This window comes from Gorilla gorilla, chromosome X (assembly GCF_029281585.2).
Source record: "Gorilla gorilla gorilla isolate KB3781 chromosome X, NHGRI_mGorGor1-v2.1_pri, whole genome shotgun sequence".
Classification (NCBI taxonomy): domain Eukaryota; kingdom Metazoa; phylum Chordata; class Mammalia; order Primates; family Hominidae; genus Gorilla; species Gorilla gorilla.
This window is the reverse complement of record NC_073247.2, coordinates 166,110,251-166,136,954: the sequence shown is the minus strand read 5'-3', so window position 1 is coordinate 166,136,954 and position 26,704 is coordinate 166,110,251. Positions and strand designations below refer to the sequence as shown.

At 51.1% G+C, this 26,704-nt stretch overlaps 1 protein-coding gene across 15 annotated transcripts; it reads left to right on the top strand.

The window, feature by feature from the left end:
- Positions 1-2,139: 2,139 nt before the first annotated feature.
- On the top strand, positions 2,140-12,253 carry FAM3A (FAM3 metabolism regulating signaling molecule A). 15 transcript variants are annotated; one of them, XM_004065133.5, is made up of 10 exons: positions 2,140-2,533; positions 2,632-2,684; positions 5,507-5,620; positions 6,551-6,574; positions 9,841-9,964; positions 10,090-10,148; positions 10,572-10,622; positions 10,930-11,014; positions 11,091-11,217; positions 11,514-12,253. In XM_004065133.5, exons 2-10 carry the CDS (start codon positions 2,672-2,674, stop codon positions 11,607-11,609), a joined length of 693 nt encoding a protein of 230 aa, XP_004065181.1. In that variant the 5' UTR covers positions 2,140-2,533; positions 2,632-2,671; the 3' UTR covers positions 11,610-12,253. The 15 variants fall into 15 exon arrangements, with proteins under 15 accessions (XP_004065181.1, XP_018874450.1, XP_063559385.1 ...); XM_019018905.4 differs by having other exon boundaries at positions 10,551-10,622; XM_063703315.1 differs by lacking the exon at positions 2,632-2,684 and adding an exon at positions 6,032-6,129 and having other exon boundaries at positions 2,174-2,533; positions 10,479-10,622.
- Positions 12,254-26,704: the final 14,451 nt, after the last annotated feature.

Genomic DNA, 26,704 nt, shown 5'->3' with positions numbered 1-26,704 from the left:
GCTCTTTCCGGGCCTCAGGAGGCTTGACATCCCTTTGACCACAGCACTGAAAGGTGTTCTCTTTGCTGAGAACTCAGTGTCTTCTGCCTGGCAGAGGCTTTGGCCCTCTGTTTTTGTTTCTATCCCTTATGCATTCTCCCCGGCAGGTGCCCCTCCCAGCTTTAAGTGTATGTATACTCTGGATTTTTCCATCTTCAGAACAGTGCTCAAAAATACCTGGGGTGTCCTTCTAACAGAAAGTGCAGAGACGTCTGCTGCAGGATTGCCCGCCCCCATTTTGTAACATCTGCTATTTGAGAACTGCTGAAGCTGCCCTGATCTATGAGGGCTGACCTGGAAGAACAGATGACTGTGAGTGTACCCCAGGACGTTGGCCTGGATGGTGACAGACCATGTGCTCTAGTCACCGTGCTGGCCAGACCCCCACAGGAATCCAAACCATCCCAGAGAAAATAAGGGACTTTTGCAAGGCTGCCCCAGGAAGCACGGAAGACGTGGAACTGAATCCCAGGCCTCTGGCCCATCACCCACGTGGTGTCCCCAAGGAAGGGAGAGTTGTCTCGGAATGCTCAGGGGGACTCATTAAAGCAACACTTTCATAAATGCCTGCTCTGAACAACATGTAAATATTGTCTTTGAAAAACACCGGCTGGCAGCTCAAGGGTGTGAGTAACCTGGAGCTTCTTCGACTGGGCCCCCCTGAGGAGGGCATGGAGCCCAAGATTCGTTACCATAATTACTTGAGAGGCTGTCAAATTCCATGACAAAACGCAAATGCAAAGCCCTGGCCCCAGCAGCAGGCAGCTGAAAGGGACCTTGACCCTGTTGAGTACTCCAGTATAGAAACTGCTGGATTCTAACCAGGGCTCTCCCATGCCCGGCTCTATAAACTTTCTCTATATTTTGCATTGTTTCCCTAAGGGTAGGAGATTCCCGTAAGTTGGGTCAAAGGGCAGGGAGGTTTCCGTGGTTCTCATTCGGCCCTGCTGCTGCTCTCCAGACAGATGATGGATCAGCTGTCAGGGTGGCCCCGGCCATGCCAGCGCAGTAGGTGGTCAGGGCGCACTTGGGGCAGCCGGCAGGGCAGAAGGGACGGGAGCTTGACCCGTGTTCTCATGGGCAGAGGGAGCCCGGGCAGTGTTGGGGGCAGCGTGCGGGCAGGCGCGGAGGGGAGACAGCCAGGCAGTCAGGGAGAATTGGGGTGACTGGAGAAAGGCCGAAGGGCCGCGTCTGCCTGCGGCCGGAGACCACCCCAGGTCCATACAGCCAGCTGGGTGCCGGGCACCGCTTGGAGCCGCTGGGAAAGCCAAGCACCGCTCTTTCTGGAGCCTTCTTTTTTCCTATTGTTAGGGAATTCACGACGTCACACTTGTTTTCAAGTGAAAATAAGAGTTGTGTAGGACGCGAAAGTCACGTGACTTGAAAGCTGAACCTGACAGGCCTCAAAATAAATTCTGGTTTGCTGTGAAAGCCTCGGGTTATAGCACTAAACTCCCCCCTCCACTGCCCCCGAAAGTTGTATTCTCCTCTGCTTTTAGGGTGGGGTGTGGCGTAAACAACACAGCTTGAGCAGCTCTGAGGAGGAGGGTGTTAGAGATCAGGCAGGCGGAGCAGGCAAGAGTTTTCAAGGATGTCGAAATAGTTTGAGACGCCCCGTCCCATTATAAAAGTGATAACGAGAGACAGCAGGAACGCGCTTCTGGACAGAAAACAGACCCTAAGGAAACGCAGCCAGAGGCTCACGCTGGATCCTGCGGTCTTCCCTATCTGCGCCTCTGTACCTCCCTTGCCTTTACAAAGCGCATGGATCAACTTTGGAACAGGTTCTAATTCTGCCCCAGATCCATCTGCGTCTTCCCACGACTCACAAATCTGACCTCAAGGTGCAAGCGCAGCCCCAGCCCTCCAAGCCTGGGTAGGCAGGGCTCTCCCACCCGAGAAAGGGCCGAGGGGAGACTTCCGGGGCGGGACCGACGTGGGCCCCTCCCACTCGGCGGCCGGTGGGTTCAGCCTGAACGCACTGCGGAGGCGGGGCCGACGAGGGATCCAGGGGCGGGACAGGTTCGGGGCGGGACAGGTTCAGGCCCCTCCCATCCGGCGGCCAGCGCGAGCGGTAGAGGCGGGTCTGGAGGCGGGGCCTGCGTGGAGCCAGAAGGCGCCGCTGCTGCCGGGGGCGGAGCCGACGGGCTGTGGCCCCGCCCTTAGCCGCCATTGCCGGGCCTGCCTGGCCACCCTGCGCAGCGGCCTTGCGTCCTCTCCCGGGGCGGAGCGGGTCGGCGGGCCTGACAGGGAACCTCCCTGACCGAGCCCACGTCTCCCCACGGCCAGAGAAATCTCCGGCCCGGCCCGCGTCGCCAGCCCCCAGGCCCGGAGGAACGGCCCGAGCCCAGGAGAACCACATCTTCGTCCCGGCCCCGGAGGCTCCTGTGGGCAAGATCGTGAGCCAACGGGTTCCTGAGGCCCCTCCTGGCCAGGCAGGGTTTCCCCGCGCGTTTCCGAGGAGCCCTGCCTGGCCGGGCGGCTGGACAAACAGGTCCGTAGCACCGATCGCGCCCGCCCCCAGCAGGGGTCCCGCACAGGCTTGCCCCTGACCCCCACCCAAACCTGTTCTTCCGCTTTGCCCCCAAACAGTGCACTTGCCGGCGGTCCCAACCCAGCAGGAGAAGTGGACATGAGGTTGGCAGGTGGGTGGCTTCCACAGCGAACGGGAGGGAGTTGAAAAGGGCACCTGGCTGGAGGCCCAGCGTCGCGACATCTGTGTCTGGAGAGGCCCGGGTGAACCACTGGGTTTGGTTTTGGAAATGGAGGACTCTGCACAAACACTCGTTCCTTGACCTTAACCAAATCCTTTCACCTCTGAGGACGTCAGCTCCCCGAGCTATGACATGAGGATTAGTATAGTCAGTATCTCCCAACGCAGGTAGCAGACCAGCTGCTTTTTGGAAAATGAGTGGTGAGAGAGAGGAGGTGGGCAGTCCAGGTGGAGAGGCGTGGTCTTAGAGGGGAAGTGACAAAAGTGGCTGTGGGCTTCGACATGAACCCGATGACAGCCCTACTGTCACCTGGACAAGTAAGATGAAGATCCTTGGGGAGGGATAGGTTGGGGCGGGGTGGAGAGTAGAAACAACTCGGGAATTGGACTTCAGACTTGCTAAGGTGGTAACTTTGTGGACATATCCAGGTGGAGCTGGCCACTGAGGAACCAGCTGGCAGGGAGTGGTTTCAAGAGAGGCCACGGCTGGAACTAGAAAATAGAAAGTCATTGACACATGGTGGTTAATTAAAGAGCTAGGAGTAGATGACATCATCTTAAAAGACACTACAGGCCGGGCGCGGTGGCTCACGCCTGTAATCCTAGCACTTTGGGAGGCCGAGGTGGGAGGATCACTTGAAGTCAGGAGTTCGAGACCAGCCTGGCCAACATGGTGAATCCTCATCTCTACTAAAAAAATACAAAAAAATGAGCCGGGCGTGGTGGCGGGCGCCTGTAGTCCCAGCTACCCGGGAGGCTGAGCTTGCAGTGAGCCGAGATCGCGCCACCGCATAACTCCAGCCTGGGCGACAGAGCGAGACTCCGTCTCAAAAAAATAAAGACAGCTGGGCGCAGTGGCTCACGCCTGTAATCTCAACACTTTGGGAGGCCAAGGCGGGTGGATCACCTGAGGTCAAGAGTTCAAGACCAGTCTGGCCAAGATGGTGAAACCCCGTCTCTACTAAAAATACAAAAATTAGCCAGGCATGGCCGGGTGCGGTGGCTCACACCTGTAATCCCAGCACTTTGGGAGGCCGAGGCGGGCGGATCACGAGGTCTGGAGATCAAGACCATCCTGGCTAACATGGTGATACCCCGTCTCTACTAAAAATACAAAAAAATTAGCCGGGCGTGGTGGCGGGCGCCTGTAGTCCCAGCTACCAGAGAGGCTGAGGCAGGAGAATGGCGTGTACCCAGGAGGCGGAGCTTGCAGTGAGCCAAGATCACGCCACTGCACTCCAGTCTGGGCGACAGAGCAAGACTCTGTCTCAAAAAAAAAAATAAGCCAGGCACGGTGGTGCGCGCCTGTAATCCCGGCTACTTGGGAGGCTGAGGCAGGAGAATCGCTTGAACCCAGGAGGCAGAGGTTGCAGTGAGCCGAGATCACGCCATTGCACTCCAGCCTGGGGGGGCAAGAGCAAGACTCCGTCTCAAAAATAAAAAAAATAAAAAGACACTACAGGTAGGGACCAGAAGGCAGCCTGAGATGGAAGCCTGGGAAAGTCCAGCTTTTAAGGGGAGGGTAGAGGAGACGATCTAACTAAGGAGAATGAGGAGTGTCCAGAGAGATTGGGTCAGGAGAGTGTGCTGTCCAGAAAGCCAGCAGAGAAGTTAGTGCTTCTGTCAGGAGGACATGGGCAGCCCACTGAGAGGTCAAGGAAGATCAAGGCTGACAGGTCACCAGGAGTGGTGACACCACAAAGGTCATCAGTGGCCTTGGCAACAAGCTGATTTGGTGAGGTGGTGGAAGCCAGGCCAGACTGGAGTAGGGTGGGAGGGAGTAGGAGGTGAGATGATGGAATGAGTATGGATGACTTTTGAGGGGGTTGACAGGGAAAAGAAAGGTTAGGGGAAAGAGGATGGGGATGTGGTTTTGAAGAAGAGTGTTTTCTTTGCTTCCTTAACATTGGAGATGTTGAAAATACAGGAGAAAGAGCGAGCTAGAGAGAGTGATCACTATTACAAGAAATCAGAGAAGGCTGGGGAGCTTGCAATCCAGGTCCCAGCAGATGACGGGACTGTTGTTGTTTTGGTTTTGTTTGGTTTTGTTTTTGTTTTTGTTTTGAGACAGAGTCTCACTCTGTCGCCAGGCTGGAGTGCAGTGGCATGGTCTCGGCTAACTGCAACCTCCGCCACCCAGGTTCAACTGATTCTCCTGCCTCAGCCTCCTGAGTAGCTGGGATTACAGGCGCGCGCCACCATGCCCGGCTAATTTTTGTATTTTCTGTAGAGGCCGGGTCACCATCTTTGTCAGGCTGGTCTCGAACACCTGACCTCATGATCTACCTGCCTCGGCCTCCTAAAGTTCTGGGATTACAGGCGTGAGCCACTGCGCCCGGCTGGGACTGGTCTTAAAAGGGAGTAGGGACCCTTCTCCCTCAGAACAGGAGGAAAGGAGGGGCAGGTGGATGCCCAAATATATTGGTGGTTTCAGAGGCAGGAAGTTGAGGGGGTTCTTGGAAAGAGGGCTGGAGCCCTTCTTGAGCAGAGAGTTCTGGAAGGCCCCCTCCCAGACCCGCCAGGGAGAACCAAACCCAGCAGCCTTGGGATTTGAACTCAATTTCCTCCTTCCACCTGCCAGGGAGCTCAAGTCTCCCTTTCAGCCCTGGTGGAAGGCAACAGGTCTCCACCTCCTTGTCCTCCAGCCACTTCTTCCCAAGTGGCAGGGGAGATCCAGTCATGCAAGGCTATGGGGTCATTCTGGGGTTCGCTGGTATCTGAGGTGACCCCACCCTGTGTCTATCCTGCCTCCAGGCCCTCTCCGCATTGTGGTCCTAGTCGTCAGTGTGGGTGTCACATGGATCGTGGTCAGCATCCTCCTGGGTGGGCCTGGCAGTGGCTTTCCTCGCATCCAGCAACTCTTCACCAGTGAGTGTGGGACCCCGCCTTATCCTTCTCTGGAGGCCACCAAGGTGGCCACCTGGGCCTGTGGTTGAGGCTCTGGGTTGGGAGTTGACTTGGGTTTTCTATCTCCTCCCTGGCAGGCTACCTTTGGCTGTCCCCAGTCTGTCTCTGGGCATCAGGCGCAGCCTCCCCCAACACCCAGTTGCTTCATCTAGGAAAGCCAATACCTGATCACTAGAATTATATGCCCAACTGGAGTCAGTAGGGCCAGAGTAAGGGGCAGGGAGCTTCTACTGAACATGGGGAGTGATGCCCCGGTTGCTCCCTGCAGGCTCTGAGATGGAGAGGGGACTCTACACCTTGTTGACTGGTAATAGGTCACCTAAGTACTTTTTTGTTTGTTTGTTTGAGACAGTGTCTCACTTTGTCTCCCAGGCTGGAGTGCAGTGGTGCGATCTCGGTTCACTGCAACCTCTACCTCCTGGGTTCAAGCGATTCTAGTGCCTCAGCCTCCCGAGTAGCTGAGACTACAGGTGCGCACCACCAAACCCGGCTTATTATTATTATTATTATTATTATTATTATTATTATTATTACTGTATTTTTAGTAGAGATGGGGTTTCACCATGTTGCCCAGGCTGGTCTCAAACTCCTGGGCTCAAGCAATCTACCCGCCTCAGCCTCCCAAAGTGCTACAGGCATGAGCCACTATGCCCGGCCAGGTCATCTAAGTAGTTTTTCTAATTCCATTTCCCCCTGTTCCTAGAGTAGGGAGTTTTTCATCTGAACATGACTTACACTTGAGCAGGAAGCATGCCAAGGTCGGCCTGGCTTAGCCCCCGGCCCCTGAGCCTGACTGCCTGTGTCTACACTTCGCGGTGTAAGGAGGGCCAGGCTGCCCTGCCGCAGGCCCTGGGAGGCTCCACACTAACAGAAACCACTCTGTATCCACAGGTCCAGAGAGCTCGGTGACTGCAGGTAAGGCCCCTGTCACCTCCCTGCTCCTCCCCTTTGTGACATCCCTGCCTGCCCCCAGTCCCGTAGGGCTTCGGTTTTCCATTTATTCCTCCCCAAACCAGCTGTGGTGGTCCACGGGGGCTGCTTGCCACTGTCAACCTAGAAAACAAGTTACTTCCTGCCAAGTTACTTCCTGCCAGAATATGACGGTGGGGCAGGCCTAGGATAGATACTCCCACTGCAAAAGGGCAACTTGGAAGGAAGAAAGAGGTCACCCGTCCCAAGCAAGTCCAAAGCCCAGCAGGGCAAAATTCATTTGGTTTCAAGGCCTGAGGGGAATCCTCTGTGGCCTGAGATTCTTTCTTCTGGGCCTGCTGGAATGACCCCATGCTCTGAAACAGGAGACAGCCCCACCTTCGGGGCCACCCTTCCTTCCCTTCATCTCATCTCTGCCCCCTTCACTCCAGGCCGGCAGTGTTTCTGCTGGTGTCAGATTCTCAAGAGCCTTGTTGGTCTCTTGTGCAAGTTATAGAGGCCCAAGCTATAAAATCAGAGAGTTTTCCCACAGACGCTTCCTAGATAACCCCATCTTCATTGTAGATTTCTGCTGAAAGGGTTGAGTGGACCCACGAGTCACATACCTCAGCTCTGGGGCAAACGCTTGAACAGCCTTGCTGTTCTGTCCAGGGGACACTTTTGCAGTTTTTGTAATATGATTAGGCCAAGAATTTTCCACATCTTCGCTTTCTGGCTCCTTTGTGCTCAACAGTTTCTTCCTTATATCTCTCACATTTTACTATAAGCAGCAAGGAGAAGTCAGGCTATGCTCTCAACACTGCTTGGAAATCTCCTCAGCTGAATATCCAAGTTCAGCACCCAGCACTTACACGTTCTCCTTTCGACCAAACACTAGAACACAATTCAACCAAGTTTTTTGTTTTTTGTTTTTTTTTTGAGACGGAGTCTTGCTCTGTCACCCAGGCTGGAGTACAGTGGAGCCATCTTGGCTCACTGCAACCTCCGCCTCCCGGGTTCAAGCGATTCTCCCACCTCAGCCTCCTGATTAGCTGGGATTACAGGCACCTGCCACCATACCCAACTAATTTTCATATTTAGTAGAGATGGGGTTTCACCGTGTTGGTCAGGCTGGTCTCGAATTCCTGACCTCAAGTGATCCACCCGCCTTGGCCCCACAAAGTGCTGGGATTATAGGCGTGAGCCACCACACCTGGGCCAAGTTCCTTTATAACAAGGATCAGCTTTCCTCCAGCGCCCAATAACTCAATAACATGTCCCTCATTTTCCTCTGAGGCTTAACCAAAAGCACCTTTTTTTTTTTTTTTTTTTTTTTTTTGGTAGAGACAGAGGTCTTACTCTGTTGCTCAGGCTGGAGTTCAGTGGTATCATCCCAGTGCACTGTAAGCTCAAACTCCTGGGCTCAAGCGATCCTCTCACCTCAGTCTCCCAAGTAGCTGCGACTACAGGCATGTGCCACCACACCCAGCTAATGTTTTATTTTTTATTATTTATTTTTTGAATGTATTGAGACAGGGTCTTGCTCTCTCACCCAGGCTGGAGGGCAGTGGTGCAATCATAGCTCAAGTGATTCTCCTGCCTCAGCCTCCTGAGTAGCTGGGATTACAGGCATGCACCACCACACCCAGCTTATTTTGTATTTTTTGTAGAGACGGGATCTCACTATGTTGCCCAGGCTGGTCTTGATCACCTGGCCTCATGTGATGCTCCTGCCTTGGCCTCCCAAGGTGCTGGGATCACATGCATGAATCACCACACCCAACCCAAAAGCACCTTTAACATTCATGTTTCTAGCAACGTTCTGTTCTTGATGATATTTGTATTCTCTAAGACCACAGAGGCTGTCTCTATTGCTCTCCCCTCCTCTCACCAGAATTACCTTTAACATCCATACTCCTACCAACAGTCTCTTAAAGGCAATCCAGACCTTTTCTAACATGTACCTCAAACTTCTATAGCCTTGATATGGTTTAAATGTCGTCTCTAAAACTCATGTTGAAATTTGTCAATGTATTGGTATTGAGAGGAGGGCCTTTTTGAGGTAGTTACGTCATGAGGGCTCTGCCCTCATGAATGGATGAATGCCATTATTATGGGTGAGTTAGTTACCTTGAAGTTCAGCCCCCTTTTTTCCTGCGTCTCATATGCTTGCTTCCACCTTCCACCTTTCTGCCACGGGATGACCCTCACCAGATGCCAGCGCCATGCTTTTGGACTTCCCAGCCTCCAGAACCATGAGCCAAATGAATCTGTTGTCTTTATAAATTACCCAGTCTGTGGTATTCTGTTATGGCAGCAGCAAATGGACTAAGACAAGCCTCTACTGACTACCCAGTTCCAAAGCCATTTCCACATTTTTAGGTATTTGTTACCTAAGCACCACACTTCCTGGTGCCAAAACCTGTATCCATTTCCTGGAACTGCCATTTCAACTGGGTGGCTTAAACAACAGAAATGGATTCTCTCCCCATTCTGAAAGCCAGAAGTCTGAAATCAAAGTGTCAGCAGGGCGGCACTCACCCTGAAAGTTCTACAGGAGGGTCCTTCCTGACCTCCCCAGGTTCCAGTGGCCCCAGGCATACCTTGGCCTCTGGCTGTGTCACTCCTGTCTCTTCCTCCACTGTACCATGGCTGTCTTCCCTCTGTGTGTCTTTGTCACTTCTGTTCTTATAAGGACATCAGTCGTGTTGCATTAAGGACCCAACCTACTCCAGTATGACCCCATCTGAACTGCAAAGGCCCTATTTGCAAACATCACGTTCTGAAGTACCAGAGATTAGAACTTCAGCATACCTTGAGGGGACAGAATTCAACCCATAATAGAAGCCATCCTGCTCCAGTCCTCCCAACCAACCCCCATCAAAATCGGGAGACAGGCTGCACCCCCTGCCACACTACCCCCTGCCACACTGCCTTTGCTCAGGTTGGCCTCATCCATGCAGCTAGACCGCCAGCCTGACTTACTTCACCCCTGCTTTGTTCCTGGCTGTGCAGTGGCCCAGGCCAGCCCTCAGCATCCTTTCTTTTCTCCCACCAGTAACAGAAAATCCTTCTGTCTTGGGTCCCTGTGGCCTCACCAGTAGGACACAGAGTATGGAAGTGTCCCCAGCCTCGGCCTGAGCCACATCCCCCTACTTGTGTCCTGCTCTGCGGTCACTTGTTCTACCATGTGTGCTGGTCCTGACCTCCCCTTCAGATCTCAGGTGACCTCAGGGCCAGGCCCATGGATAACACCTGCTATCCCTGCCCAGCGCCACGGGCCAGGAAGTACAAGTGTGGCCTGCCCCAGCCGTGTCCTGAGGAGCACCTGGCCTTTCGCGTGGTCAGCGGGGCCGCCAACGTCATTGGGCCCAAGATCTGCCTCGAGGACAAGATGTGAGCTCCCTGGGGTGACTGGGGATCAGGGAGGGAGTGGGGGATCCAGGGCCGGGTCTGCAAGGGAGAGTGGAGCAGACGTGCCCATGTGGGATCTCCCCGTCCCCCCCACCCCCCCCAACTAGGCTGATGAGCAGCGTCAAGGACAACGTGGGCCGCGGGCTGAACATCGCCCTGGTGAACGGTGAGGCCCCTGGCTGAGCGTGGCCTGCCGCCCTCCTTCCCTGCTACCTCCCCAGGAGGCCTCTGGGTGTTTGCCCTCCCTTCCCCTCCCATTCAAGATCTCCCAGGGAGGCCTGGGAAGGAGTCTGTGCAAGCGCAAGGCTCCACAGAGGAGTGACCCAATGAACAAAAAAGCATGATGGCAATAAAGAACTAGGGAAAGTTCTGGGAGGTTGAGGGTGCTTCATGGAGAGCCCCCGGAGGGCCTCAAATGCCAGACAGAGGCACCACGGCTTGGGGTGGGATGCAGCTGCCTGAACAAATGGATGAATATTGGGGGACTGTTTGAAAGCTTCCAGAAGGGCTGCCCCCCCCCGTGCTACCCGCCTGCCGTGCCCTGAGGCTGGCCTGGCTTACCCAGCAGGGCCCCTCCCTCCTGACACAGGGGTCAGCGGCGAGCTCATCGAGGCCCGGGCCTTTGACATGTGGGCCGGAGGTGAGTTGCAGCGCAGCATCTTGCATTTTGACTGCAGCAAAATGACCTGGGCAGCTTCCCCTGAGACACTGCTCTCTCTGTCTGTACTTGGAGCTTCTCAGTCACCTCCGTGGGTTCAGAAAGGACAGGGGCATCGCCAGCTTGGTCTGGAGGCTGTGGGAGGTCACGGGGATGCCTCAGTCTGTCCCTTGGTGGGGCATGTCCCAGGCCCAATCCCTACTTCTGTTTCCTTGTTTGGAGAACGGGCTTGTGGGAGGGTGCTCAGTGGTGCCTGATGACCCCTGTTCCGTGGCACCTGCCCCCCCAGATGTCAACGACCTGTTGAAGTTTATTCGGCCACTGCACGAAGGCACCCTGGTGTTCGTGGCATCCTACGACGACCCAGCCACCAAGTAGGTGCTTGGGGAGGCCAGCCTCAGCCTTGCCCTTCTGCAGCAACAGCTGACACCCCTTCCTCCCATGCTGCAGGATGAATGAAGAGACCAGAAAGCTCTTCAGTGAGCTGGGCAGCAGGAACGCCAAGGAGCTGGCCTTCCGGGACAGCTGGGTGTTTGTCGGGGCCAAGGGTGTGCAGAACAAGAGCCCCTTTGAGCAGGTATGGTGGGTGCCTGGCATCACCCCCACCAGGGCAGCCCGTCGCCCCTTCTGCCTGCATGCGACGAGGCTCCCCAGCTGCTCATGCCCCAGCAGGGGACCGTCCCCAGTCCAGCTATGAGGGGTGGGCCAGTGCAGCTGATGCCATGTTTCCCTGGGATGGGTGGAGGGGCCAAGTGCCCTGAGAGTACACCGTTGGCCAACACAGCACAGTTGACTGACAGCCTGGGTCCTGGTCCACTCCTGTCCCCTGTCCCTGAGGGCCAAGGTCATGACTTTCTGCTCCCCTCCCCGCAGCACGTGAAGAACAGTAAGCACAGCAACAAGTACGAGGGCTGGCCCGAGGCGCTGGAGATGGAAGGCTGTATCCCTCGGAGAAGCACGGCCAGCTAGCACGGCCAGCGCCAGGACCGGGCCGAGGGAGGCCAGACCAAGGGAGGCACGCGCGCTGCCGGGTGGACAGAGGCTGAGGCTCACACCCCACGCGCGGGCAGGAGCGCTCCCTGGCCCCAACACATCGGGGCTCCGAGGCAGTGACCAGAACGTGGTCTCAAGGTGGTGGGGGCTATGGGGGCTGCAGGGGCTAGCCCTGCCGCAGTTTGTCACGGGAGCCCAGGGTACCCGCCTCCTTTTCGTAACACTGTTCCCCCCGGTCAGCCCATCTAGCCCTGTCCTCCATTCCTCACGCCATCTCTGTCCCCATCCTGAGTCCTGGAACGGCCCTGGGTGCCTGCCCCTCACTGTGCAACTCTGGGAGCAGGCCGGCAGGTTGCGGCGTCTTCCAGAACCTCTCCCTTCTGGAGCCACTCTGCACTGCGGGCTAAACATGTTTCCAGTGTGATTCCTTCCAGTGAGCCAAACCCGGTGGCTGCTTCATGAGCCTGACTGCCTCTCGCCTGCTCTCAGCAGGAAGGGACCCCTGGAGCAGGCTGGCCCGGGGTGGTGAAGTAGCTGGAGCCCGATCACAGTCCCGCGGTTTGTCAGGGGGCCCACCTTCTAGATGACCCCTTAATAAAGTGATGGCCCCACAGAAGAAATGCCTTCAGATGCTGTTGTCAGTGCGGAGTCAGAGGTGGCGCTGTCCTCTGGTGTGCGGGAGGACAGATTCCAGAGTCTTAACCAACCTGCTCCCACAGCCCGAGCAGACGGCCTTTTGTCTCCAGGGCTCCTGCCACCAACAGGCCCCGCTGCGACTGAGATGTGACTCAAGCAGTGAACAGAGCAGTGGGACTCTTTTTGTCTGGCAGAGAAGATTCCACATTCAGGGGCTGCAGGAAACTCAACAACTCCCTCTGACCCAGTGCAGGCCTGTACGGACAGGGACAGGGACAGGGATTAACACCAGCCCAGGCCCCCACCACACCCCATCATCATCCAAGAGCACATGTCGCCCACAGACTTCGGCTGCCTTTGAAGTCAGGGTTGTGAGGGGTCGAGTCACTTGGGCTTTTTGCGTCTCTCCCAGGTTACGGTTAATATCTCCCTTTGCTAAGCGAGAGCCAGCAAATTAGAAGCAATTTTGCTGGAATATCAAATCCAGAGGCCCAGAAGCAGTCTCAGTTCAGCGAAAGGAGAGAAGGCAGTTCCTAGATGGGAGGCACTGTGGTGTCCTTCATGGGGCCACGTTAGGGGCGATGGACTTAGGAGCCAATCCCAGGAAGAGTGCAGAGCGCAGACAGAGCCTCATAAGACAAAAGTGGAGGGACATGGTGATGCCAGGACTGAAAAGGTCACACAGCAAACACCCAGTCCTGCCTCTGCACCAGGAACTTTCTACGTGTATTCCATTCCTTTTTTTTTTTTTTTATTTTTGTAAACTTTCTTTCTTAGAGCCATTTTAGGTTCACAGCAAAACTGAGTGAAAAGGTCAGAGTTCCTGTGTGCCCCCTGCCAGCCCCCAGCTTCCCATCTGTTGCTGTCAATGAACCAGTATCGGTGCTCGCATGAGGCTTCACTTTGCTGTTGGACGTTCGATGGGTTTGGACAAAAATGTGTAATGATGGATCCACTGCAGGATCATACACACTTCACTCTTTAGACTTGCTATGGAAAATTGCAAACATCTCCAGGAGACAGACTAGCATACAGTCGGCCCTTCATATCCATGGGGGTTCCATGTCCACAGATTCAACCAACCACAGATTGGAAATACTTGGAAAAAATAAAAATACAAGAATAAAAAATAGTACAAGTAAAAAACAATACAGTGGCCGGGCGTGGTGGCTCACGCCTATAATCCCAGCACTTTGGGAGGCCAAGGCAGGTGGATCATGAGGTCAGGAGATCAAGACCATCCTGGCTAACATGGTGAAGCCCCGTCTCTACTAAGAAATACAAAAATTTAGCCGGGCGTGGTGGCGGGCGCCTGTAGTCCCAGCTACTCGGGAGGCTGAGGCAGGAGAATGGCGTGAACCCGGGAGGCGGAGCTTGCAGTGAGCTGAGATCACATGACTGCACTCCAGCCTGGGTGACAGCGTGACTCCCGTCTCAAAAAAGAAAAATTAGCCAGGCGTGGTGGCAGGCGCCTATAATCCCAGCTACTTGGGAGGCTGAGGCAGGAGAATCACTTGAACTCGGGAGGCAGAAGTTGCAGTGAGCCAAGATTGTGCCATTGCACTCCAGCCTGGGCAACAAAAGCAAAACTTCGTCTCAAAAAAAAAAAAAAAATACAGTGTAGGCTGGCACAGTGGCTCATGCCCTATAACCCAGCACTTTGGGAGGCCAAAGTGGGCAGATCACTTGAACCCAAGCATTCAAGACCAGCCTAGGCAAAATAGCGAGACCCCATCTCTACAAAAAAATAAAATTAGCCAGTCGTGGTGACACGCATCTGTAGTTCCAGCTACTTGAGAGACTGAGACAGGATTACTTGAGCCCAGGAGGTCAAGGATGCAGTGAGCCAAGATCACACCACTGCACTTCAGCCTGGGCAACAGAGTGAGATCCTATCAAAAAAAAAAAACACACAATACAGTGTAATTGTTATTTGCACAGCATTTACATTGTATTAAGCATGATAAATAATCTAAAGATGGTTTAGATTCTACGGGACCAGGCTTGGTGGCTCATGTCTGTAATCCCAGCACTTATGGAGGTTGAAGCAGGCAGATTGCTGCAGTCCGGGAGGTTGAGGCTGCAGTGAGCCGTGATTGTGCCACTGCACTCCAGCCAGGGTGACAGAGCGAGACTTTGTCTCAAAAAAAAAAAAAAAAAAAAAAAAAAATCAGGCCGCGCACGGTGGCTCACACCTGTAATCCCAGCACTTTGGGAGACCGAGGTGGGCAGATAATCTGAAGTCGGGAGTTTCAGACCAGGCTAGCCAACATGGTAAAACCCTGTCTCTACTAAAAACACAAAAATTAGCCAGGCGTGCTGGCGCATGCCTGTAATCCCAGCTACTCGGGAGGCTGAGGCAGAATCGCTTGAACCTGGGAGGTGGAGGTTGCAGTGAGCCGAGATCACGCCACTGCACTCCAGCCTGGACGACAGAGTGACACACGGTCTCAAAAAAAAAAGAAAAAAGGGCTGGGCGCACAGTGGCTCACGCCTGTAATCCCAGCACTTTGAGAGGCCGAGGTGGGCGGATCACAAGGTCAGGAGATCAAGAGGTCAGGAGATCAAGACCATCCTGGCTAACACGGTGAAACCCCGTCTCTACTAAAAATACGAAAAATTAGCTGAGCATGGTGGCGGGTGCCTGTAGTCCCAGCTACTCGGGAGGCTGAAGCAGGAGAATCGCTTGAACCCAGGAGGCGGAGCTTACAGTGAGCTGAGATTGCACCACTGCCCTCCAGCCTGGGTGACAGAGCGAGACTCCATCTCAAAAGAAAAAAAAATCTATGGGAATAAATATGTATAACTATAATGTATCCATTTTATATCAGGGACTTGAGCATCCCTGGACTTTGGCAGCTATAGGGTGCCCTGGAACAAATACCTATCGGATACCAACAGATGACTGTCATCAACTCTGATGTGCTCATCCCTCTAGTGATCGACATGTGACCAGTGCTGTCTCATCTGTACCCACATGGTCCCATATGTTGACACAAATCTCAACTTCCTTCTTGCATCAATGCCTCTGTTATACCATAGGTAACACCTCACCACAACCCTAGCCAGTAAGTGTGGCCATTGTCCCCACTGTACAAAAAAGTAAAGGTCCCTAGTGGGGATAGGAGAGTTCCCAGTGCAGCAAGATTACAAGCCAGATAAGTACAATTCCACAAGGTTACCAGCTTGCCCCTAAATGAAACGGAAGCTCACGGAGTGTCTATACTGCCAGGCTGGGAGGGGCTTGGGCTCCCCGACACTTCTCCAGCAACTGCTGTGATTGCCCAGCCTTCCTCCATTTGTTCCTTCAGCTCATTTGTTCACTAAACATTCACCAAGTGCCTGAACTGGTCCAGGAACACCGTAGTGAGCCACAGTGACAGCCTCTACCTCTTCATGGGGCTGCACCCTCACTGGGGTCACCAGTGTCACAGCCCAACATAGGCTAGGAAGCTGATGGCATGGAGCACAGCCTGCTTGACTTCCCAAAGAGGAGGTAAGCTTGATATATCCCACAGTCCTGTTTTGCCAGGGTATCGCCCCCTGGGCCTGCCCTTTAGGAGTTAGGATGTCCTCACTTACAATGCCAGAATTCAAACTCAAACTGGCATAAGCAAAAAAAAAAAAAAAAAAAGGGAGGATGGCAGAATGCATTGTTCCTGTAATGGACCCCAAAGCCCAAGGGACTTGGGCTCTCTCCACCTCTTGGCTTTGTTTTTCTCTCTGTATTGGCTTCATTTTCCAACATGGCAGCCTTCCTTGCCATGACAGTTGTCAGAATCAAAATGGAGTCACTTGTGTTAAAAAACAAAAAACAGAGCTGGGGAGGCTGCAAATGCAGAAACGACAGCCTTCCACAGAAACAAAATACTGCGAGGACATCTGCCCAGCAACTTTTTGAGACGGAGTTTCGCTCTTGTTACCCAGGCTGAAGCGCAGCGGCGCGATCTCGGCTCACTGCAACCTCCACCTCCTGGGTTCAAGCGATTCTGCCTCAGCCTCCCAAGTAGCTGGAATTACAGGTGTGCACCACCACACCCAGCTAATTTTTGTATTTTTAGTAGAGACACGGTTTCACCATGTTGGCCAGGCTGGTCTTGAACTCCTGACTTCAAGTGATCCACCTGCCTCAGCCTCCCAAAGTGCTGGGATTAAAGGCGTGAGCTACCGTGCCCGGCTGACTTTTTTTTTTTTTTTTTTTTTTCCTGAAACGGAGTCTGGATCAGTCACCCAGGCTGGAGTATAGTGGCACAATCTTGGCTCACCACAACCTCCACCTCCTAGGTTCAAGCGATTCTCCTGCCTCAGCCTCCTGAGTAGCTGGGATCACAGGCATGCGCTACCACGCCTGGCTCATTTTTGTGTTTTTAGTAGAGACAGGGTTTTACCTTCTTGGCCAGGCTGCTCTTGAACTCCTGACCTCAGGTGATCCACCCGCCTCAGCCTCCCAAAGTGCTAGGATTATAGGTGTGAGCCACCGCACCCAGCTGAGCAACTTAACCCTAACCCTGTCCAACCTCATACTGAGGTCACCCTTGTTATCGATCCTTGTAGCCAAGGAGAATTATCTCAAAACAATTAGGTGATCCTCTTCACTTTTCCTTGAAAAACCTTTGCCTTCTTTTGCCTCCCTGTATATGCACACAGTTTACCATACAGTTTACCATGGCACATGCATTCCCACTGCAACGCATTCCAGAATAAATATCATTTTCTGTCAGAGAGCCTGTCTGTTATTTAGGATGACATAACTAGAGTCAGAAGTGGGACCTACAGCTGGGCGTGGTGGCTCACACCTGTCATCCCAGCACTTGAGAGACCAAGGCAGGAGGATCACTTGAGCCCAGGAATTTGACACCATCCTGGGCAACACAGCAAGACCCTGTCTCTACAAAAAAAAAAAATTAATTAGCCAGGTGTGGTGGTGCACACCTGTAGTCCCAGCTACTAGGGAGGCTGAGATGGGAGGATGGCTTGAGCCCAGGAGGTCAAGGCTGTCTCAGAAAAAAAAAAAAAAAAAGAAAGAAAAAAGAAAAGAAAAGAAAAAAAAAATAAGTGAGACCTGAAACAAAATCACCTTTAAAAGGAATTGGGGCTGGGCACGGTGGCTCATGCCTGTTATCCCAGCACTTTTGGAGGCCAAGACAGGAGGATTATTTGAGCCCAGGAATTCAAGGCCAGCCTGGGAAACAGAGTGAGACCCTGTTTCAAAAAAATAAAATTAAAATAAAAAATAAAATTAAATAAATAAAACTAAAACACTGGTATGTAGAGGCGCCTAACTTCTCTATCTGCTTTTCTTTTCTTCCTCCTCTCTGCTGACTCTGTTGGCTTTTTCTTCTTCTTCTTCTTTTTTTTTTTTTTGAGGCGGAGTCTTGCTCTGTCACCAGGCTGGCACGATCTCGGCAACCTCTGCCTCCCGGGTTCAAGGAATTCCGCTGCCTTAGCATCCCGAATAGCTGGGACTACAGGCATGCGCCACCATGCCTGGCTAATTTTTTGTATTTTATCATGTTGGCCAGGATGGTCTCGATCTCCTGACCTCATGATCTGCCTGCCTCGGCCTCCCAAAGTGCTGGGATTACAGGTGTGAGCCACCGCACCTGGTCTTTTTCTTCTTTTTTTTTTTTTTTTTTAGACAGGGTCTCACTCTGCCACCCAGGCTGGAGTGCAGTGGTGCAGTCTCAGCTCACTGCAGCCTCAACCTCCTGGGCTCAAGCGATCCTCCCACCTCAGCCTCCCAAGGAGTTGGGAACACAGGCACCTGCCACCACGCCTGGCTAATTTTTGTAGAGATGGGGTTTCATCATGTTGTTCAGGCTGGTCTGTATCTCCTGAGCTCACATGATCCACTCATCTTGGCCTCTCAAAGTGCTAGAATTACAGGCGTGGCCACCGTGCCCAGCCAGCTTCTTCACTTGTATTAAGATAATTGTATTAAGATAATTTCACCCTGGGCAACCTGATCAGACCCCAACCCTACATTAAAAATACAAAAAGGTAGCTAGGGTGGAGGCACACACCTGTGGTCCCAGCTATTCAGGAGGCTGAGGTGGGAGGATCACTCGAGCCTGGAAGTTCAAGGCTGCGTTGAGCCATGACACACTACTGCACTCTAGCCTGGGCGAGGGAGTGAGATCTTGTCTCAAAAAAATAAAAATAAAAAAAGATAATCTAACATTGGTGATTTCAAAAGCTGTTTATAACTTTTCCTTAGGGCATTTCAGCCAAGAAAAAGAAAAAAAAAAAGGGTGCTTTCAAATTACAACAGCTCCATGGCAACCAAAAACCTAGCCTTGTACACTTAGGAGTCATTCCTTTCAGAAACGTATGGAGGTTTGCCTAGCTGACAATTGCTTAGGGTGACGGAACAGTTAATTAAAAGATTGATAGTCTAAAAAGGAAAGAACTAGATCAATGTTTGTGAAAGTTAGGTTCTCAGATCAAACAGGTCAAACTCTTGAGCACACAGCAATCACATAAGGTATCTCTGTCCAGCATAAAAATTTTGCTTTGTCTGTCATGTACAATCCAGAAAAAGCTGAGGAAAAAAAACAACTGTAAATATCTTTTTGAAAAGTGCCTCTCCACCTGTGCTGACTAATCAAGCAAACCAGATTGGCAAATTCAAGGCCACTGGAAATTCTGTTTTTCTCATACAATTCAGCCAGTCCTAACTGAAATGTGAACATTTGAATATTTAACCTCTAAACTCATTTGATACGGAAAAAAAGGATTTTAAAAAGATATTTTAAATCAAACTGCTGTAGACACTGCTTTACCCAAAATTTTGATCTTCAGCCTTCATAAGATTACCTATGGGGTCAAATAATGCTCAGCCACACGAACAAGTCTCATTTTGTCAGAAATTGGATCCAACTGTCCTTTTATAAACTGGCAAGCGTATATTACTATATTGTACTGTCTCATGACAAAAATTTCAAAATGAAAGCTAGGGAATCTGTTTCTATGTAATCATGTGTCCGTATGTTTTCACATTCTGTGTAATATTTTCTACCAAAATATATGAAAAATATCTAATTAATTAAAGGGAAAAATTAAGAGCATTAATTATTTTATCAAAAATATAGTAATTAGGTGGGCATGGTGAGTCACGCCTGTAATCTCAGCACTTTAGAAGGCTGAGACAGGTGATGACTTAAGCCCAGGAGTTCTAAAACTAGCCTGGGCAGGCGGGGCGCGGTGCTTCACGCCTGTAATCCCAGCACTTTGGGAGGCCCAGGCGGGCGGATCACGAGGTCAGGAGTTTGAGACCAGCCTGCCCAACATGGTGAAACCCCATCTCTACTAAAAATACAAAAATTAGTCTCTACTAAAAATACAAAAGGTACAAAAGTTAAAAAAAAAAAAAAAAACTAGCCTGGGCAACATAAGGAGACCCCCCCATCTCTACAAAAAAAAAAAAAATAGCCAGTGTGGTAGTGCGCACCTGTATGCCCAGCTACTCAGGGAGCTCAGGTAGGAGGAGAGGATTGCTTGAGCCCAGGAGGTTGAGACTGTAGTGAGCCATGATGGCACCACTGCACTCCAGCCTGGGCGACAGAGTGAGACCCTGTCTCAAAAACAGTGGCTCATGCTTGTAATCCCAGCTACTTGGGAGGTGGAAGCATGAGAATTGCTTCAACCTGGGAGGTGGGGGTTGCAGTGAGCTGAGATTGCACCACTGCACTCCAGCCTGGGCAATAGAGCGAGACTCTGTCTCAAAAAAAATCTGTAGCTGGGACTACAGGTGCGCGCCACCACGCCTGGCTATTTTTTTTTTTTTTTTGTATTTTTAGTAGAGACGGGGTTTCACCGTGTTAGCCAGGATGGTCTCGATCTCCTGACCTCGTGATCCGCCCGTCTTGGCCTCCCAGAAAAAGTTGTTTCTAAAGGAAAAACACTAAAATATGCCTGTTATTAGATTGCAGCCCTTTGCATTGTTTCTTATCTACATGAAGACGGGACTAGACCCCAAATCCTCCTAATTTCCTCTAATATTTGGCTAAAACTCTCCAACTAAGAAAAAAACCTGTTATGTTGCTAAAGGCCTTGAAGCTGAAGCTGGAAAACTTGGTATAAATATCCAGGGACAAGTCTCATGCCTGATGTATGGGTCTCACAGGAAGTTCTCCAAACCACCTGATGCCATAACCAGAGACATTCAAACTGCAAAGCAGAACAAGAAGTTGAGCGCTTCGGCTGGGCACGGTGGCTTCACGCCTGTAATCCCAGCACTTTGGGAGGCCGAGGCGGGCGGATCACTTGGGGTCAGGAGTTCAAGACCAGTCTGGCCAACATGGTGAAACCCCATCTCTACCAAAAATATTTTTTAAAAATTACCTGGCTGTGGTGGCACACACCTGTAATCCCAGCTACTCGGGAGGCTGAGGCAGGAGAATTGCTTGAACCTGGGAGTTGGAGGTTGCAGTGAGCCAAGATCATGCTGCTGCACTCCAGCCTGGGCAACAGAGCGAGACTCCATCTCAAAAAAGAAAAAGAAGTTGAGAGCTTCACCCATCGAAACGAAAATCTTGTCACTCTTAATTTTTCCTTTCTTATGTCTGCCTTTTCGTTGACAGGATAATGGTGTAATTGAAATTGCACAATCAATAGCTTCTGTCAGTAACCTCACAGAACCTGACCTAAGAGATCCTTCAGCATCTATTGGTTAAATCAGGAAATATCTGTTCTATTGCTAATAGCACATGCTGAACCTGAGGCCCCATATACACGAAATTACAAAACACAGGTTATAACAGGTCACATAGGTTATAATGGGTCTCACCTAATTCCCCATGGTCATTTGATTTATTCACTTGATTGCCTTTAAGCCTAGGTTCATAGCTCAAAACTATTATGAAAACTAGGGGTATCATATTACTACTAATATTAATTTGTATTTTCCTTTTAACAATTTGTACTTGTTACTTGTGAAACTTCTGCAGAAGTACAGCTGCTAACAGAGTACGCTGGCACGGGGCTTCCAGATGATGGCCAAAAGACCACGGAACAGAAAAAATAGAATTTAACGATGGACTTCAGGTAGACTTAGTCTGAGTGCAACTCTCTCCAAATTTCCATTGTTGCTCAGATGTGCCTAAAGGGGTTTTGACACTGACTCTTAGTTGTCAATCACTCCCTCTTATCTGGAACCAGACCAACAACCCAGGACAGGTCCATCCCAGCACTGAGGGACAATCCAAACCTACTGCTTTTGAAGAAAGATCACGATCAAAAAGGGGAAATGTGAAAGTTGCCAGAAGCAAAATGGAGTCACTTGTATTAAAAATAAAACAGGCGCGGTGGCTCACGCCTGTAATCCCAACACTTTGGGAGGCTGAGGTGGGTGGATCACTTGAGGTCAGGAGTTTGAGACCATCCTGGCCAACATGGTAAAACCCTGTCTCTAGTAAAAATACAAAAATTAGCCAGGCATGGTGATGCAGGCCTGTAGTCCCAGCTACTCAGGAGGTTGAGGTGGGAGAATTGCTGGAACCTGGGACACGGAGGTTGCAGTGAGCCAAGATCGCACCACTGCACTCCAGCCTGGGTGACAAAGTGAGACTCTGTCTCATTAAAAACAAACAAACAAACAAACAAACAAACCCTGCCAGGTGTGGTGGCACATGCCTGTAGTCCTAGCTACTCAGGAGGCTGCAGCAGGAGAATTGCTTGAGCCCAGGAGTTCTGGGCTGTAGTATGCCAGGCCGATCAGGTGTCCACAAAAAGCTCAGCATCAGTATCCTGGGAATGGAGGACCACTAGGTTGTCTAGGGAGGAATGAACCAGCCCAGGCTGGAAATGGAGCAGGTTAAAACTTCCATGCTAGGCCAGGTACGGTGGCTCACCCCTGTAATCTAGCACTTTGGGAGGCTGTCATGGGAGGATCCCTTGAGCCTAGGAGTTCGAGATGAGCCTGAGCAACATAGGGAGACCCTGTCTCTACGAAAAATTTTTTAAAATTAGCCAGGCATGGTAGTACACACCTGTATTCCTAGCTACTGGGGAGGCTGAGGCAGGAGGACCACTTGAGCCCAGGATTTCTGGGCTGTGGTATGCTATTCTGATCTGGTGTCTTCACTAAACTCAGCATCAATATGGTAATCTCCTGGGAGCAGGAGACCACCAGGTTTCCTAAGGAAGAGTGAACCAGCCCAGCTCAGAAACAGAGCAAATAAAAACTCCCACACTGATCAGTAGTAGGATCGCTCCGTGAAAAGCCACTGCACTTCCAGCCAGGGTCACATAGCAAGACCCCACCTTAAAAAAAAAAAAAAAACCTGAAAACCGGAGCTGGGGAAGGCCATGAAGGGAAGGTTCTCATGTGTGATGCCTGATAGCAAAACCCATCATGAGACTGCAAAAACTATAACCCTGTACAATGGCTATCATCACCATAGTGATATAGTTTTTGCAGTCTCATCACCTTACACACAGAAAATACTTCTGTGAACACATCTACCCAGCAACTGCCTGTCCAAATTTGGACTGATGCCACCTTTGTTATTAATCCTTGTAGCCAAGGATAGTTACCTGAAAATAATTATGTAATTCTCATTTTTTCTTTAAAAACTTTTCTCAGCCGGGCACGGTGGTTCACACCTATAATCCCAGCACTTTGGGAGGCTGAGGAAGGCGGATCACCTGAGGTCGGGAGTTCAAGACCAGTCTGACCAACATAGTGAAACCCCATCTCTACTAAAAATACAAAATCAGCCGGGCGTGGTGGCGGGTGCCTGTAATCCCAGCTACTCAGGAGGCTGAGGCAGGAGAATCGCTTGAATCCAGGAGGCGGAGGTTGCAGTGAGCTGAGATCGCGCCATTGCACTCCAGCCTGGGCGACAAGAGCCAAACTCCATCTCAAAAACAAACAAACAAACAAACAAAAAACACCTTTGTTAGCCTGCTGCAATGGCTCGTGTTTGTAATCCGAGCACTTTGGAAGGCCGAGACAGGAGAATTGCTTAAGCCCAGGAGTTTGGGACCAGTGTAAGGCAACATGGTTAAACCCCATCTCTACAAAAAATGCAAAAAAATTAGCCAGGCATGGTGGCACATACCTGTAGTCCCAGCTACTCGAGGGGGCTGAAGTGGAAGGGTCACCTGAGTCCAGGAGGTGAAGGCTGCAGTTAGCCAGTATCACACCACTGCACTCCACCCTGGGCAACAGAGTGAGACCCTACCTTAAAAAACAACAACAACGAAACCCTTTTTCTCCCTTCGCCTCCCTGAATATACACAGTTTACTATGGCACACACATTCCCATTGCAGTACCCATTCCAAATAAATACCATTTTCTTTTAGTCTCCCTCTCTGTGACTTAGGATGGCATTCCCAATACTTCAGTACAAGTTCCTGGGGACTAACCCTCACTGGTCCAGACTGGATTATGGCATGATGTCTGCCCACTCTGAGTGGCTGGCTGGTTACACCTGGTTATGTGCCCACTCCAGGGCCCAGCGTTGGGGTCATCCACATGCAAACCATGTGTACTGAGAGTGGAGGAGGGATGGTTCCCCCAAAGAAAACTAAGGTGCTGCAACCTGATGCTTGGCAGGCAAAAGTGACAGGTGTCATTACACTTCCCTGTGGATACTCAATGTACCTCATACTTACACTAGCATATGCCTTCCATGCCTTTTTAAATTTTTTTAAAAATCTGTTTATGTAGAAATAGGGTCTTCCCATGATGCCCGGGCTGGTCTCAAACTCCTGGGCTCAAGCAATCTTCCCTCCTCAGCCTCCCAAAATGCTGGGATTACAGGTATGAGCCACCTCACCTGGCCTCCTTATTTATCAAATACTGTTTCTGGGCCAGGCACGGTGGCTTATGCCTGTAATCCCAGCACTTTGGGAGGCCGAGGTGGGTGGATCACCTGAGGTCAGGAGTTTGAGACCAGCCTGGCCAACATGGTGAAACCCCGCCTCTACTAAAAATACAAAAATTAGCTGGGTGTGGTGGTACATACCTGTAATCCCAGCTACTTGGGAGGCTGAGGTAGGAGAATCACTTGAACCCGGGAGGCAGAGGTTGCAGTGAGCCAAGACTGTGCCACTGCACTCTAGCCCGGGCGATAGAGTGAGACTCTGTCTCAAAAAAAAAAAAAAAAAAAAAAAAAAATCCTGTTTCTAGAGGTCCCTGCCTCAAGAGCAGAGGTAGGCACGCCTCTCAGGGTCACCACTGTGACCTTATTACATAATACCTGGCAGCCCTCCCATCTGAAATGTGTTGATGTTGTTTCAGCTGTTGCTATCATTTGTTCCATCTGTTTTTTCGGTCCAGATGACTTCTCTTTGGGCACTAGATATCCTCACCTCTTCCTCCTTCTCTTCTAGGGTAAATTATTATTATTATTACTATTATTATTATTATTATTATTATTATTTTGAGTCAAGGTCTCACTTTGTTGCCCAGGCTGGAGTGCAGTGGTGCCATCTCAGCTCACTGCAGCCTCTATCTCCCGGGGTTCAAGCGACCCTCCCACATCAGCCTTCCGAGTAGCTGGGAGTACAGGCGCATGCCACCACGCCAGGCTAATTTTTGTATTTTTTGTAGAGACGGGGTTTTGCCATGTTGCCCAGGCTGGTCTTGAACTCCTGAGCTCAAGTGATCCACCCGCCTTGGTCTCCCGAAGTGCTGAGATAACAGGCGTGAGCCACCCGCACCCTGGGGTAAATTACTGATTCCCTAAACCAACTAGGAACATTGTCTTGCCTTTAATTTTGCTATTCCCTTTTCCTGCAGACAAAGCCACCAAATTCTTCATGTCAGATATCCCACCTGCCCTCTTGGGCTTTTCAGGGAAGGCTGAAGTGATTGACAATAACAGACAGCAGTCTTCTGACTGCATTTGCTCTCCTTGACACCTGGCAAAAACAAGAATTGGTGGCTGCCAAGTGGCTAGTTCCAGGTGAATTTCACTGACAGCGTCAGGCAGGCCCAACAGCACAGGCAAGTGGAATATAAAAATTCACTTTTCCTTCAAGAAGGACACAACTTTTTGGTTTTCCTTCTTTGGCTTTTCCAGCTGACTCCTTTCTCCCTCTGGCCAATTTTACCCCATCCTCAGACAATCCCTACCCTTACTGCCGTTTTCCAAATTGCAATCTTCAGCCCCAGCATGTGCCTAGTCCAGCCCTTTCACCTGTCCTAGTCTAAATACTGTCTACTTCCATCAGGACCCTTCAATCCCATTTGAAAGGGACAGAACAACCTTTCCAGAACACCAAGTACAAACACACAAATCGCTTCTGCCTTAGTGATCCCTGGAGGCTAAACAATGGCTGAGAGCTATGGCTGCAAATGTTTTTGATCATCTACACATCAAACCCTTGTAACAACCCTCAGCATATGTATATTTGCTCATATTATGCGCACATACTAACTTGAACTTTGTAAAACACACACAAAAATCAATTTTTTTTTTTTTGAGACGGGAGTCTCACTCTGTTGCCCAGGCTGGAGGAGAGTGGTGCGATCTCGGCTCACTGCAACCTCCCCCCATCCGGGGTTCAAGAGATTGTCCTGCCTCAGCCTCCCAAATAGCTGGGACAACAGACACCCACCACCACGCCCGGCTAATTTGTTTGTATTTTTAGTAGAGACGGGGTCTCACCGTGTTAGCCAGGATGGTCTCAATCTCCTGACCTCGTGATCCGCCCGCCTCGGCCTCCCAAAGTGCTGGGATTACAGGCATTAGCCACCGCACCCAGCCAAAAAAACTGTTTAAGCTGGGCATGGTGGCATGCTCCTGTAGTCCCAGCTACTTGGGATACTGAGGTGGGAAGATCGCTTGAGCCCAGGGGTTCGAGGCTGCAGTGATTATGATGGCACTACTGCATTCCAGCCTGGGTAACAGAGCGAGACCCTGTCTCTAAATAAATAAATAAAGTTTTAAAATAAATTTAAATGTCAATAAATTTATTAAAAGTATATTATTTGGCTGGGCACGGTGGCTCACACCTGTAATCCCAGCACTTAGGGAGGCTGAGGCAGGTGGATCGTTTGAGGTCACGAATTTGAGACAAGCCTGGCCAACGTGGCAAACCCTGTCTCTACTAAAAAATATAAAAATTAGCCGGGTGGTAGTGGCGCACGCCTGTAATCCCAGCTACTCAGGAGGCTGAGGCAGGAGAATCGCTTGAATCCGGGAGTCGGAGGTTGCAGTCAGCCGAGCTTGTGCCACTGCACTCCAGCCTAGGCGACAGAGCGAGACCCTGTAATAATAAAAACAAATGTATATCATTCATTTGAAACATTAGAGACGTGGGTGGTTTTGTTCTGTTCTGTTTCCACATCTGCAACCATGCGTCTTGTGCACCTACCCGGGGCAAATACCTCCGACTCCATCACAGTCTTGACAAGAGGTTGAAGTGTGCAGATTGATTCCAGTTGCACCAATAAGCTTTGGGAAGATATGATCCCCCTCCA

What these genes read in the sequence shown, in the direction of transcription:
- FAM3A (XM_063703315.1), top strand. Translation starts at nt 5,550, where the DNA reads ATGGATCGTGGTCAGCATCCTCCTGGGTGGGCCTGGCAGTGGCTTTCC. An exon ending in CATCCAGCAACTCTTCACCA is followed by an intron (nt 5,621 to 6,031) that starts GTGAGTGTGGGA and finishes TTTGTCTCCCAG; the next exon opens with GCTGGAGTGCAGTGGTGCGA. An exon ending in AGAGAGCTCGGTGACTGCAG is followed by an intron (nt 6,575 to 9,840) that starts GTAAGGCCCCTG and finishes ATCCCTGCCCAG; the next exon opens with CGCCACGGGCCAGGAAGTAC.